This window comes from Benincasa hispida, chromosome 1 (assembly GCF_009727055.1).
Source record: "Benincasa hispida cultivar B227 chromosome 1, ASM972705v1, whole genome shotgun sequence".
In the NCBI taxonomy this organism is placed as follows: Eukaryota; Viridiplantae; Streptophyta; class Magnoliopsida; order Cucurbitales; family Cucurbitaceae; genus Benincasa; species Benincasa hispida.
The window spans coordinates 76164731-76180008 of NC_052349.1; the positions used below are offsets into that span (position 1 = coordinate 76164731).

At 33.3% G+C, this 15278-nt stretch overlaps 1 protein-coding gene across 3 annotated transcripts; it reads left to right on the forward strand.

Annotated features, from left to right (window-relative positions):
- Positions 1–5045: 5045 nt before the first annotated feature.
- On the forward strand, positions 5046–9250 carry LOC120070194 (serine hydroxymethyltransferase 3, chloroplastic). 3 transcript variants are annotated; one of them, XM_039022054.1, is made up of 12 exons: positions 5046–5193; positions 5653–5893; positions 6139–6331; positions 6642–6816; positions 6901–7018; positions 7100–7212; positions 7314–7436; positions 8017–8121; positions 8228–8314; positions 8397–8504; positions 8589–8661; positions 8739–9250. In XM_039022054.1, exons 2-12 carry the CDS (start codon positions 5680–5682, stop codon positions 9011–9013), a joined length of 1584 nt encoding a protein of 527 aa, XP_038877982.1. In that variant the 5' UTR covers positions 5046–5193; positions 5653–5679; the 3' UTR covers positions 9014–9250. The 3 variants fall into 3 exon arrangements, with proteins under 3 accessions (XP_038877982.1, XP_038877983.1, XP_038877984.1); XM_039022055.1 differs by having other exon boundaries at positions 5046–5188; XM_039022056.1 differs by lacking the exon at positions 5046–5193 and adding an exon at positions 5334–5355.
- Positions 9251–15278: the final 6028 nt, after the last annotated feature.

Genomic DNA, 15278 nt, shown 5'->3' on the forward strand with positions numbered 1-15278 from the left:
CAAGAAGTTAAGGATATGAAACATATTGCGTATGCCTCAACTGTGGGCAACTTAATGTATGTTATGCTTTACACTAGGTCAAAAATTTGTTATGTAGTTGGAATTGTCAGTAGGTAGCAATCCAATCCAAGGCTCTACTACTGAACAACGGTTAAGAACATCCTCGAGTATCTTAGGAGAACGATGGACTACAAGCTAGTGTATGGAGCTTAGGATTTGATCCTTACAGGATACACAAATTCTGATTTCCAAACTGACAAAGATTCTAGGAAATCCACGTCAGGATCAATGTTTATCCTGAACGGGGGAGCTATAGTATGGCGTAGTATCAAACAAGGATACATTGCAGATTCCACTATGAAAGGTAAGTATGTAGCTGCTTGCTAATCAACAAAGGAAGCAGTTTGGCTAAGAAAGTTCTTAAGTAATTTAGAACTGGTTCAAAATATGAACTTGCCCATCGCCTTATACTGTTACAACAATGAGACAGTAGCCAGCTCCAAAGAACCTCACAGTCACAAATGAGGAAAGCATATTAAGAGGAAGTATCACCTGATATGGGAAATTATGCAGGAAAATGTGATCGTCACAAAGATTGTCTCAGAATACAACATTATTGATCTATTTACGAAGGCTCTCGCGACTAAAGTGTTCGAGGGTCATCTAGAGAATCTAGGTCTACGAGACATGAACCTTGTATAATCTAGGGTAAGTGGAGATGTATAATGGATATATGGATGCCCTAGTTTATTGTATTTAGCATTATCCTGCCTTTTGGATTGTGTACGACCCATTGACTAAAGTTTTAGTTCAAGTGGGAGTTTGTTATGTTTTATGCCCTAAAACTCATAGATAGTAAATGTTATCAATTGACCGTCATCAATAAAAAGTTATGGATGTTAGATCAATAAATGTTATTGTTTGTATTGTTGTTCATTTTGCCTTAACAACCCTTAATCCGATAAACGAACATTCAAGGTTATCTTATGGGTCTTGAACTGTATGTGAAGACATACAATGATCAATGTTCAAGATATAGCCTAAAGGGTCTATAGTATAGAAATAAGGTTGGGTACCTTATCCTGGTAACACTATGGATACGGCTCACTTTGTATTTGATACAAACATAATGATCTAATACGTTCATGTAGGTGAACGTGAATAGGGTGTCCTATGCAATGAGTTTGCATAAGATTAAACCGCGAAATAGTAACCACTATATGACATTGTTAATTAGCTAGCTTCTATTTCAATAGGATAACCTAGGCGACTTAGTTTTAATCTTTAGTATATTATGAACTCCTGTTCATGAGGGATTGTCCTTTGATTTATATAGGTAAGAGCGAATAGTTCGTCGACCCAGAAAGTCTACCATTTTTGGGAAAAGATCGAGTGGGGAGTTGAGAACATAATAATACAATATGTTCACTCATTTCCGCCTTAAGAGTAAGTAGATAAATGTTCCTTTAAGTGGTGTCTACGAGACTTGAACAAAGAGCCCTACCCTCTCGTTGGCTAGAGAGGGTTTCTGTTTGTTGGTTGGACCATAAACAAGTTGTTCATTAGAGGAGCACTAGTACTTAAGGAGTGAAAGGTAACCCAAGGGTAAAACTGTAATTTAACCTAGTTGGAGTTACAAACACTCGTGAAGGACTAACTTGTTAGTATTGGTTTATATCAGTGGACACATAAATATTTCTGTAGTGAAAAGAGTGCAGTTGTGGGTCTTTAGTTGAATATACCTACAATTAACAAATAGTGATTAATTTGGTTAATTAGTTTAGTCAATAAATCTCATAAGCTTCTGATCTACAGGTCCCTTCGTTAGTCACTAGTGGATCTTAAAAGGGATAATTTTAATTGTTCAAATTAATTTGAGGAAACAATATCTTAATGGGGTTAATATATAATTAGCTATAGATATGAACTATAATTAAATTGGAAAATAATAATTGAATAAGATTCAAATTAATTAATTCAAGTGAATTAGATTCACAAAAAATTAATTAATAGACAGGTTTTGCACATATACATGGGATGTATGATAATTAAATATATACATTAAATTGGGTTTAATGTATAAATAATTATTTAATTATTGTGCAAATTAAAATTAAATAAATGTTATTTAATTGGGCTAATTAACTAAATAGGTGTTATTTAATTAAATGAGCTAATTAATTAAATATGTGTTATTTAATTCATTATAAAAAAAGAAAATATTAGGAAAAGGACTTTACCATTCTCTATACAGTGACCTCTTTATGACCCTTTTGGAATACACTGGTACGCATAACACAATACACAGCACCATAATGTTTGTGCAGAATTTTTTTATGCCATAAAGAAGATTCTCTCTACTCTCCAAAATCGTTTTCTCCCCTCCCTCTCTCAATAGTTAAATACCACCTATTCCTCTATTGGAATCCTAAAGAATAACGAGGTTACTCTCGTGGTAGTGTTCGAGATTGTTCAAGAAATTGTTCATGATCAAGATCGTTAGAGATCCGTTTGTTGGAACTAGGAAATGATTGTTTGCGGCACTTGGGAATCTACAAAGGTAATAAGCATTCTAATCTTTTCCCTATTGCATGCTAACTTACATGTTTATATTATTTTTTAATTCAATGATTATGTTTATGTAAAGATCGGATTTTAGAATGCAAGACATTCTAACAAAACGCTTCCACTGCAGGATTCGGTCCCTTTTCAATATTCCTTCCATAATCTCTTCGGACGTTGTCAATTATATCCTTTGGGCGATATGATTGATCGACTTCATTGTATTTGGACTGATTAAGTGTCCAATAACCCAACTATTAGCATGTCGATGATTACCACTCTTTATTTCAAGGGTGCATGTGTGTATGCTTGGATGCTTCATTACTTTGAATGAATCACTTCCTACCAATTTTTTTTGCATGGACTCGCCACAAACATTCCTCCACTAAATACCGGATGGTTAACAAGTTTTTCTCGACTTCTTTACACGGTAATCAAAATTCTTTCTTATCGCAATCACTGAAAATTTAACAAATAAATCATATTTGGAAAAGAAAATCTGACCAATTTTTATAGTCTCGTCATTCAGACAGTTGTGAAGTACTGAGATAAGTTCATCATAAGATGAGCCATCACATGCTCTAGGTACATCTATGAATGGTTGGGTATGAACATTTGGCTGTACTGGATATGAGGGCATCACCATTAGTGGGACCGGAACAGGTGAGGTTGGAATATAAACAAAAGGTGTTGGAACTGGTTGTGGACCTAGAGGTTGTCCGTATCCATAGTCAGTATGAGTTTGTGAAGTTTATCTCGTTTGGATGTTGTGACCCATCCAAGTTTCATTTCCATCATCCCCCAGGTTACATGGCTCGATGTTCTCATATAGTGAAGACATAGTGGGAATATTGTCTTGATGTAGTTAGAACGCCAAAGTTATGACAAGTTATAATGGTTGGAATGATCAGATTGCCCTGATGGTACATGTTATCAGTGTATGTTCTATGAATATCATGCAGTGTAACTGATATAAACAAAAGCATCCACGATGCACCAATGCCTTAAAAAAAAACTAAGGTCTTCATCATCGACTATATCGATCAGAGGAGCTTGGACCAATAGATCGTAATAACATTTGATGTGTATGTCAAATATGTTCTTATTGATATTCAGTCGTTGGCGTGGATGACTCACTAGTTTACTACACGATATATCGTATAAAATCTTTAGACTTTTCATGTGATCGCCAATATAGTTACTTCCGGTTTGGTCGCACTCCCCGTATTATACAAAGATGCGAGGATCGATATTCAGTCGTTAGCGTAGAAGACTAGTTCACTACACGATATATCATGTCTAATCTTTAGACCTTTTATGTGACCGCCAACATAGTTACTTTCGGTATGGTCCCACTCCCAACTATATTGTACAAAGATGCAAATTGATGTCATTGATTTACAATACACCAATTATAATAAATCAATCAAACCTTGATATTATAGAAACAAAAATGTGTGTGGTCAAAGATCGCCTACAAAAGGGTATACGATCGTATATTGTAAGGTACACGATCGTATACCACCACATATACAATGGCATACGATCTAATATCTAATAATACACGATCGTGTATATTGTGGTACACAATCATGTACCTCATGATATACGATTGTATATAGTGGTACACGATCGAAGAAATAATAGTGAACGAACTTCTAAAATTTTCGGTTAACACTTACAGTATTTGTTTCTGGATATATAGAATGACTTTATTTGAAGAATGCTCACTTTAGACCCATAAAATAAATTAAATGGAGTTGAAAGTGATTTATATTTGACTGAAAGTGATAGTGTTTGAGTGAAGCTGAAGAGTTGAAAATGATATTCCATTACTTGTCTCGTGGTTAAGATCCAATAACACTGAATTCTAATGGTACAGTGTTGATTGAGAATAAATAGTTGCATTCAATTATGGTGGATTATTCGATGGTTGAAAATGAAGATCAAATGATAAGAGTAAAAGGAGGAAGAGTAGAATTTAAAACGAGGTGTAAAATGGTATTTCACATTAGAAAATGTCAGTGAGAACAAAATTTTTAGAAAGAAATCATCCATAGAAAAGTTGTTAGTTTTTAGGTTATCTTGTGAAATTTTTCAAAAATTTTCTCATCATTTTTTAAGAGGTATAACCTTCATATTTACCTGTTTTATGTTCTAGATTTTTTTTTTCCCTTCAGCGTGCTGCTCCTTCTGAGCCATTTTCTGAATGGGGCTAGAGCAAAGAGAAAAAAAATAATCGAACCGAATCGTGCACATTCTTAATTAGATTCACTTTTTTCCATTTAAAAATTACTCTAAAATATGTCGTAAATTTGTAATTTTAAGTTCGATTAAATATAAATTTTCAAATATTAAAGAAAAAAAATGTATAATTAAAGGGTTATTGATAACTGCTGACATGGAAAAGACACATCATGTTGTGACTAGATAATTACTATATAGTCCTTTTGGCCAAGCAAATTACAAAAGCTTCCAATCATTTTTAAATTCTTCGGAACCCTACTCATTCGGCGACTCTATATATACGAGCTTAAAAATATCAACAAATTAAGAAATTTTTATAACTCATCCGTCTTGCTTGCAAGGCTCCACCGTTCGTCCGCCGCCGCCGCCGTTGTCGCCGGTCAGGTTTCCTTCTACAATCACTCAATCATCATCTCACTTTCTTTGAGTATTTTCCGTCCGTTTCTATATTGTCTGACTTTGGCTATTTCTGATTATCCGTTGAAGTATTGGGATTAATGGTTTTTATTTTCACCTGAGAAGAATTTCAGAGCGTGTCTCGAAGTGGTTCGTAATAAACTAATCAGCTGTTATTTTTAAAAGCTGTTGTAAATATTATTGTTATGAAGTTTTAAATAACGCTTTTATTCTTGAGATTCGATAATATCAAAACTCTCTCTGATTATTCGAGAGATTATATCAGTTTGTGGGTCACATAGAAAATAACCGTGCACCCAAATACAGTATTAGACTATGTTGCGTGTTGTTTTTGAACTTTTGATGTTTGATTGAAGTTATTGGTGTTCTGTTCTGTTTTGACGTTTGGTTGTTACTGAAGTTCGTTTTGTTGTATGAAATTTGTAGGGCTTTGTGAAGATTTAAGTGGACAGAATGCAGGCTACGAGTGGTGCTGCAGTGATGGGCTCTCTGCAAGTTGCTGTTTGTGCGAAGGGATCATGTTTTCCTTCAAAAAGTTCTAGCTGTGTGTTTCCGCAACACAAGAAAATGACCATCTTGAAACCCTGTAAATCCTCTAATGTTGAAGCAAGCATGGTTGCGGGGAAACCATCATCTTCTGTATCTGTCACTGTTCCGGAAATTGGAGGTGAAATATTATCAACTCCATTCACCAATGTTATGATTTGTTTGAAAGAAATTTGACGTATCTGCTTGACCCTTGTTAATAGAATGGCTCGAAAACTTGACTCTTTCCTTGGAGGAAAAAAGTATACTATATTTCTTTTGTTTCCTAATCTTAGATTAGCCAAGTTGGTTCTTATGAATGATAAGAATTTAAGTTTGGTTGAGTGGGAGAATTTAACTTAATTTAACTTTATTTTCGTCATGCAGGTGTAAGCCAGTTTGTAGACCACGCCTTGAGTGAAATAGATCCCGAAGTTCGAAGTATTATTAATAAAGAAAAGCAGAGACAGTTTAAAAGCCTTGAACTTATTGCCTCAGAGAATTTTACTTCTCGGGCAGTTATGGAGGCAGTAGGATCTTGTCTCACAAACAAATATTCAGAAGGATTACCTGGAAAAAGGTAACATTTCTTCATTTGAAGTACTATGGATGTGAATTCCAATTCTTTTTGGGAAGGTTTTGAGATTTTTTTGTCGTTGAGAGGATTATGCAAATTAAGGGCGTGTTTGGATTAACTTTTTCAAGTGTTTAATTTTGAAAATGTCATTTTGGAAAAAATTAAAGTGTTTGGCAACTACTTAAAATAGCTTTTGAAGTGTATTTTAACTAAATTTTATCAAAAGAGTTTAAATAAAAATGAATTTTTTCAAAAACAATTTTTTCTCTAGTCAATCCAAATATGTCCTAAGATTTTTTATCCTGCATCTCAGGTACTATGGTGGTAATGAACATATCGATGAGCTTGAAACACTCTGTCAACAAAGGGCTCTAGCAGCATTTCATTTGGACAATAACAAGTGGGGTGTAAATGTTCAACCATTATCTGGTTCACCTGCTAACTTTGAGGTTTATACTGCAATTCTTAATCCACATGATCGGATCATGGTGAGTAGCCTTATGATTACTTCTTTAATCACCGTGTTAATATAGACAATTGTTAATGCTAATGATATTGTTAAATGACTTTAGGGTTTGGACTTGCCTCATGGAGGACATTTGTCTCATGGGTTTATGACACCAAAAAGGCGGGTGTCAGGCACATCAATTTATTTTGAATCTATGCCTTATCGTCTTGATGAGACTACAGGTACTTCCCATGTGTGGTACAGGTTTTTTTATGGTCTCTTCCATGGTTTTTGCATTCTAATTTAGGAGCAAACTCTTGCAGGCATTGTAGATTATGACATGCTTGAAAAAACTGCTAACTTGTTTCGACCAAAGCTGATTATTGCTGGTGCTAGTGCTTATCCACGAGATTTCGACTATCCTCGCATGAGAAAAGTGAGGATTTACCTAAATCTAATGCTGTTCGTCATTTTACATCGAGTGGCTCTGTTTAGAAAAAACATTAATGAATGACTGACTTGATTTAATATGGGTAGATTGCCGATGCTGTTGGTGCTTTTCTCATGATGGATATGGCTCACATAAGTGGGCTTGTTGCTGCTTCTGTTGTTGCTGATCCTTTTGAATACTGTGATATCGTGACCACAACGACACACAAGGTATAGTATAGATTTTGCTCATGGATGCTTCCTTTTAAGCACGTGCTTTCCTCTAAATTCATTTCGTCTTTTAAGATATGAAATTAGTATATTTGAGAGCCAAACTTAAAAGGGGAACATCCTATCGGCCGAGGCAGAGAAAACTAATACCAAAAAAATAATCCAAGTTGATATTAACATTAAGAAAAATACCATGATTACAAAAGAAAGTCTCATTGTGAATGACACTTGTACAGGAGTTCAAGAAAAGTTGAGAGTTATTGAACCCTTTGGTTTCTTTGTAACTATAAAACACACAAGAGTTCTAATCTCACACTTCCAAAACACTGTCTCTTTGTCGTTCAGCCACCAGCCCAAGAAAGCTTCAGGAAGCCAAATATATGACTTTTCTGGAAATTGTTTTAAAAAGAGAGATTAAATTTATTTCATATTTATTTGCCTATATTGAATTTTGTCGTTCTCATGTCATTTTGCTTTCTCTTAGAACATATTAGCTTATGTAATTTGGTCTGTTGCTGGTTGCTCTTCACATAAAAGAAATTGCTTTCTCGGCCTAAAAGAAATGTCAAATTATGTGCAGTCTCTGAGAGGTCCGAGGGGTGGAATGATCTTCTTCAAGAAAGAACCTGTGCTTGGAGTTGACTTAGAATCTGCTATTAATAATGCCGTGTTCCCCGGATTACAGGTTGGTCAACCAGTCTTGTGGTATCACATAAAGAAGAGTTTATTAGCTTTACTACATATTTTGTCTTCAGTTCTTAAATATTGTCGATTTTATGGTTGTCATACAGGGTGGTCCTCATAATCATACAATTGGGGGACTAGCTGTATGCTTGAAGCATGCACAATCCCCAGAATTTAAGGTCTATCAGAACAAGGTACTTCACTTCCTCAATGATCTAAACATGGTGCAAGACACTGTTTTCTTATTTTCTAACAACGTAGCTCTTCATACTTTAGGTCATTTCCAATTGTAGAGCTCTTGCAAGTCGACTTGTCAAGTTGGGTTATAAGCTAGTTTCCGGGGGAAGTGACAACCACCTAGTTCTTGTAGATCTCAGGCCATTGGTAAATCATTGTTCCTCATAAATATGCTTTCAAATAACGACCTAAGGAACCTTAGGTTAATCTATAAGTGAACTCTGATGACAGGGTATCGATGGTGCTCGGGTGGAGAAAATTCTCGACATGGCCTCAATCACTCTCAACAAGAACTCGGTACCTGGTAATGACCCATATTTCAGCAGGCTGATTATCATGTTCAATTTCCTTGGCACTAACTCTGAGCTGGTTTATGCATAGGTGACAAGAGTGCTCTAGTTCCAGGAGGCATTCGAATTGGGTCGCCTGCCATGACCACCCGAGGATTCACTGAGAAAGAGTTTGTAGCGGTTGCAGACTTCATCCATGAGGGTGTTAAGATAACTCTTGATGCCAAACCACTGGCCCCAGGATCAAAGCTCCAAGACTTCCTCAAGTTTGTGACAACATCTGATTTCCCTTTGATCGATCGAGTTTCAGATCTTCGCGCAAGAGTCGAAGCTCTTACCACTCAATTCCCAATGCCTGGCCTCTAAGTTTTTCACTTTAGAGAAGGAAATGGTTCCAAATTTACAATAACAACTGACCCAAAACGGGGACAAGGTCGGATAAAATGTCACATGTTCAAGGACATGTTTGTGTTGATTGTAGTAATAATACAAATTAGATAGTTTGTAACATTTTTATTAGCTGTTGTTGCAGCGATGAGGCTCTGGTGGGAACTGTATCATTGATCGATTTCTCTTCCTATGTTTTTCACTTTTTTCTCCTCTTCTTTTCTGTTGCAGTTACCATTCGTTAGAGGTGTTTGTGTTTGGGTTGGGTTATCAATTTATTTGAGTTGGATTCAAATAAATGAAACTTTTATCGGTTGAGTTAGTTTGTGGGTTTACGTAATATAACCCAAATTAATCTAAAGTAACTCGAATTTATTATTAACTCAAAAATATATTTTTTTTTGTTATTTATAATACAATTATTTATACATATATCGATGGGTTGTTTTTAAATATAAAAAATAATAAAAAAATTTAGAACTATCAATGATAGATGTTGATAAACACTGATAGACTTTTATTATTGTCTATAAGTGACATTGATAGATACTGGTAGAAGTCTATCTGGATTTATCAACATTCATCATTGATAGTTCTAAAATTTTGCTACATCTTGTAAATATTTAACTATTGAAATAATTTTTCTATATTAANATTATTTTTTTAATAATTTATTCTCCAACATCTCTTTAAAAAGAAAATTTTCATTATATATATTGAAATTGAGTTGTTAATCTTAATTCAATATATGAAAATATAATTAAATTAGATTTTTATATATTGATATTATATTTCTTTCAAAAAAAAATAAAAAAATGACTTGAGTAATTTGAACCAATCTAATTCAAATATTTCATGGTTTGATTGGATGAGATTCATTTTTTAATAAAGATTATTTGAATTGAAAGAAATTTTCAATCCAAACAATTGAGTTGAATTTAAAAGGTGATTAAATCCAACACAATCCAGGCTTATACTTTTTATTTTCATAAATTTTGATAAGTTTGAATATGTTTTCTATAAGAAAAGTGTTTTTAGAAAATGGACATGACTTCTTTCATTATGTGATTTTACTATAGAATATAATTTCAATTAACGGCTCCTCTCGTGGGAAAACGAGCCACTGGGTAGATATATCCAACAGAAACGAAACTAGATCAAGAGCCATTATATTCTTATATTAAATATTGTACAAAATTCTCCCTTTTTTTTTTTTTTTTTTTTTTTTAATAATAATTGTACAAAATTGGGCCATCCAATATCTTGCAATATAAATTATGTGTCTTAATTTATTTACAATATTCACAAACTTTATAAGCACGGTATGTTTTATTAAATTTCAGAAATTGCAAACAGAAAGAAAAGGGAAAATAAACACCAAACCATAGTTTCACAATGTGGTTGTACCTTTTTCGTTTTTTATTTTTTAAGAATGAGTTTAAAATGTCCATAAATTATCTTTTCTTTTTCTTTTTTTTAATAATTATTATTGTTTTAAGATTTTATTTAACATTCTAAATTAGAAAAACAATAGCTGAATTTCCCAATTATGACAACACATCAAATCGATTTGAAAATTCTAAATTTCTCTATTGTGTTTACTATTTTATAACCATTATCTCTTATCGCTTGTAATTAATACTAAACTAGTTTACACTCATAAACTAATAAACTATTTTAACTCATACTAAAATAGTATGCTATATAAATTATTATAACCCACAAACTATAATGATCATATATTGTGATAATCAATCAAGAGCTTCTAACAACCTCTAAGTGAATATAGTTTGAAGTTCATAAATTTATTATACACAAACCTATAAGTGAGCCTATTTGGTAACCATTTCGTTTTGGGGTTTCTACACATATAGCCTTAATTAATCCAATATTATATTTATGTCTGGATCTTTCCATTTTTTTCCATAAATGTCATAGTGAGCTTCATATTTTCAAGAAAGTAAATGATCAGCGCATCTTCCGACGTGTAGCGAGCAGATCTAGCACAGGGCGTTTTTTCTAACGTCGGGCTAGGAGATTCGATGTAGGGTGATTCTTCCGACGTAGGTAAGCAGGTCCACCGTGGGGTTATTTTTTCGACGTGGAGCAAGCAAATCCAACGCGAGATGAACCGCCTATGTGGGTTCTGGATGATGATGCGTCAACGATGATATATAAGGTGGTTATATATAATATATATTATATTATATATATATATATATATATATATAGTTCTTTTTCAATATATATTGTGATATATATTGATTTTTTTTTATTGAATTTTTTTTTATTATGATATATACACTAATATATATTGCACATTAAGTTCATAATATTTGCAAACATTAACGCAGATGTTCTAACGTATATTTAAAAATAACTATGAACCTAAACTATGGTGTGTGTGTGCGTGTATATATATATAAAGCATTTTACTAGTATATTTAAAAATACATTGGAATTTTTAAAAATGTTTTACCATTTTACTAGTATATTTCATATATTGGTTTGAATATTTGCAGACATCTAAAATAATGTTCCAAGGTATAGAGACATACATATCAGATCAACAAAATGTTAGTACCTAATTAGAGGTGCATATATATCATAATACTTGGAATATATACATCAAATAAACAATGAAATATATTGGCATACATATCAAAATATATTGGAGTTCTGAGGTAAATTTAAAAATAACCATGAATATTTGAGTTGATATCAAATATATTTATCAATATATTTTATATATTTTTAAGAATGATTCCAAATAAACAATGGAATACATTACATGCATAAGTGAACAAACAATGAAATATTTCAAATAATATCAAAAATCAACATGAAAAATGAAATAGTGATTTATGTCAAGAATTGAATCAGTCTCTAATTTATATACTGTGGTATATTTCATATATTTGTTAGAATATTTTCAAACACACACAAAAAAAAAAATGTTCTGAGGTATATTGTAAATAACCATGAATCTGGAAAAAAAAAAAAAACAATACATGAAACCAACGAAAATAGAAAATAAAATTTTATTAAATGCATTTTCTCTCTTTCTCTCTCCAATTAAAATAAATAAAGGAAAAAATCTCAAATTTCTCTCTCCATTTGAAAATGTTAAAAAAATCATATTAAATACATTTTATCTCTTCATAATAAATGTTGTTTCTCTCTCCACTATTAAGAAAGCTTATAAATAGGGAAATATATATGAAAATAAGAAATAAAAATAATAAAAGGGGCGAATTTGTCCAAAAATAATACTACAATCCTTTATAGAAAAAATTCAAACTTAAAGACATTTTTGAAAAATATGGCCTAAAGAGGATGTTTTATGTAAAAATCCATTTCATTTTTTACTTTTAGTTTGTTAAAATTAAGCCTATTTCCTCCTTATTTCTTACAATGATGTACATCTTTTTTTAGTATAATGATTGAATTCTTGGCCAAATTTCAAAAACAAAAAACAAGTTTTTAAGGCCCCATTTGGTAACTATTTGGTGAAAAGTAGATGACAAATGAAGAAATTTGGAAGTGGAAGCAGTGTCCATAGGTGTGATGTCCCAAATTTGTAGGTAATTGTTGTTTAAATATTTGGATAATTTTTATTTTGAGAATAATTAAGCCAGATGGTTAATACGATTAAATTTGGATTTGTTCTTTTTATATATAAAAAAATAGTTATTATGGGATAATTCAATACGAAATTTTAGGGAATACAAGATTATGTGGTTTTGGATGTATGGGTGTGGATTAGGGATGGCAACGGAATCGGGGCGGGGCGGGGATGTACTCCCCATCTCCGTCCCTGTGGAGATTTTTAGTCCCTGTCCTTGCCCCCTTCCCCATTTTGGGGAGTTGGAGTCGGGGTCGGGGAATCCCTGTGGGAAAAATCTCCGCTTTTTATTATTTAAAATTAACTAAATTTGATATTTATATTGAAATTATAAATTTTATATAGGAAATTAGTATTATTGTTACATATAGTTGTTTGAATTAAACATTACATGTTTTTTTTTTATTATAAATTAATAAAAATTAAATTTACTATATTAGTTTTTTAAAATTAAAAAAAAAAATGAAACCTATTGTTTCAGTAATATATATATAAATATTAACAATTCAAAAATCGGGGTGGGGATGGGAATCGGGTTCGGATTCGGGGAATCGATTTAAATCTCCGGTTTGGCCCCCCCTCCCTAGTCAAACTGGGGATTCCCCGTCCCGATCGAGTCGGGGACCCAATCCCGCGAAGAATTTTGTCATCCTTAGTTTGATTAATTAAGAGGAGACTTGAAAAATATTGGGTAAAATGTTTAGATTTATTTTTTTAGAGAATGTGAGAGGGAGAAAGGAAAAAAAATTAATATATAATATATGTATGTATTCACATGTGGAATTAAGGTTTTCAAAAGGAAAATATATTTATATATGTGTTTAGGGCTCCTTGGGATTCATGTCAAAGGGGAAAAAAAGTGAAAACAAGATTTTTTTACCTCATTCTTCTTCGATTCATGCCATCGGACCTCCATTTCTTTAGTTTCATCTGATCATGCCGTCGTCGTCAAGTCCACGTCAATCACGCGAAGCCCTTGTTCGAGCGGCTGAACGTCCACGTTGCTTCCTCTCTTCTCGCGCGTTCGACCGCCATTGTCTTTGCCGCTCACAGCTACTTAACACTAGATCCAGTTGTGCGACCTCCAGCCGTTCACGTCACGCCACTCATTCCAGCCATCTGCGTAACCTCTTTCAACCACCGTTCTCACCATCAGCTTAGCGCAATCATCCACTTACTGGATTCTCGTTTGGGTTAGAATTTAGACGTTTTGGGTCTACCCTTGTTTGATTCTTCAATGCTCGTAACTTTTTTGTCTAATTTAAGTTATACCCTTAATGTTTTGAAGCTCGGATCGAAGTTTCAAGGTGTTTATCAATATTGTCCATCGGCTTCAGCGGTGAATTTGAGCGATTTTGGCTTACTTTGTGGGTAAGGTGTTGTGGATTTATATGTGGGTTCATTTAGTCTTGAATATCCACTAAGATATGACTTTGAATTTTGGTTGCATAATAACTTAGGAGGTTGATCTTGGCAATTGTTGACACTTTCAAGTTGGACACCTTAAATTAAGGTGAGTATTATGTTTGGAATAAACCTCGCGTTGGGTAAGTGTTGTAGTTGAGCGTCACTCCCTTCCCAGATTACCCTCATAATCTGAGAAGAGATGTGAAGACGGCAGTTGCCAACCCTCTTATGACATTACTGCCCAACATACTCCCGTAAACTTGTGACCTTAGCTTCTGTTAAACTTGATTAGTAGTTTATAATTATCCAAAAATCAAAACATAATCATAGCAACAACTCAAGGCATACATACTACTACTAATCAGAATATCAACTTCAATATACATAACAATTTCAGGAAAACCAAATCTATTTACAACAACAGTTCGATACAAGCTCTACCCTGTTCCCATGTCATGTACATATAAAAAACCAAGGTTTTAACATAACTTAGTGGACCACCTAAAATTCAAGCCTCTCATGACTCTTGAGTAGTGATTGACTGGCAGAACCGTTAGGCCTTGGGATGACGGCTGCTACCTGGGGAGAAAAACATTCAAAAGGGTGAGCTTTAAATGTCCAGCGAGTGACTTCTTTAAAGGAAACACACTTTCATTAACTCGTGATAAAACATTTACATTCACATTCCAGGATTCAAAAATAAAAATTTTAAAGATGTGAAATCATAGCACGTAAACCCTAGATTAAAACTCATCAACATTCCCTGTAAAATTATTCTATTCTCTCGTTTGAACATGCGGGAAAGCCCTTTTGCTCATTCCCCAATAACTTTAGTTGAAAGAGATCCCTTTTGCTTGATCTCATTAACGTTAATAACATAGATCTTACGTGCACGTAGAACTGGATATGATCCCGTTTACCTTACCATACCTTCGATAGCAAGGATTATCATATAACTGGGTACCTTACCATACCTTTAGTACCAAATGCTCAGGAGTAGGTTTTACTTAGCAATATTTACATTAACTTCATAAACATCATACTCATCATCATGCTTAAGGGAATCAGTAAATAGCTCATTTTAAATGCTAAGTTACGGAATAAAACTCAAGTGGAACACATGGAAATTACAAGTAAAATCTGTCTCTAAAACATCAATATGCGTTTGTAAACGATTCCCATCACTTGAAGCATACATTGGAAAAATCATGA

What these genes read in the sequence shown, in the direction of transcription:
- LOC120070194 (XM_039022054.1), top strand. Translation starts at nt 5,680, where the DNA reads ATGCAGGCTACGAGTGGTGCTGCAGTGATGGGCTCTCTGCAAGTTGCT. An exon ending in GAAGGATTACCTGGAAAAAG is followed by an intron (nt 6,332 to 6,641) that starts GTAACATTTCTT and finishes CCTGCATCTCAG; the next exon opens with GTACTATGGTGGTAATGAAC. An exon ending in TTGTAGATCTCAGGCCATTG is followed by an intron (nt 8,505 to 8,588) that starts GTAAATCATTGT and finishes CTCTGATGACAG; the next exon opens with GGTATCGATGGTGCTCGGGT.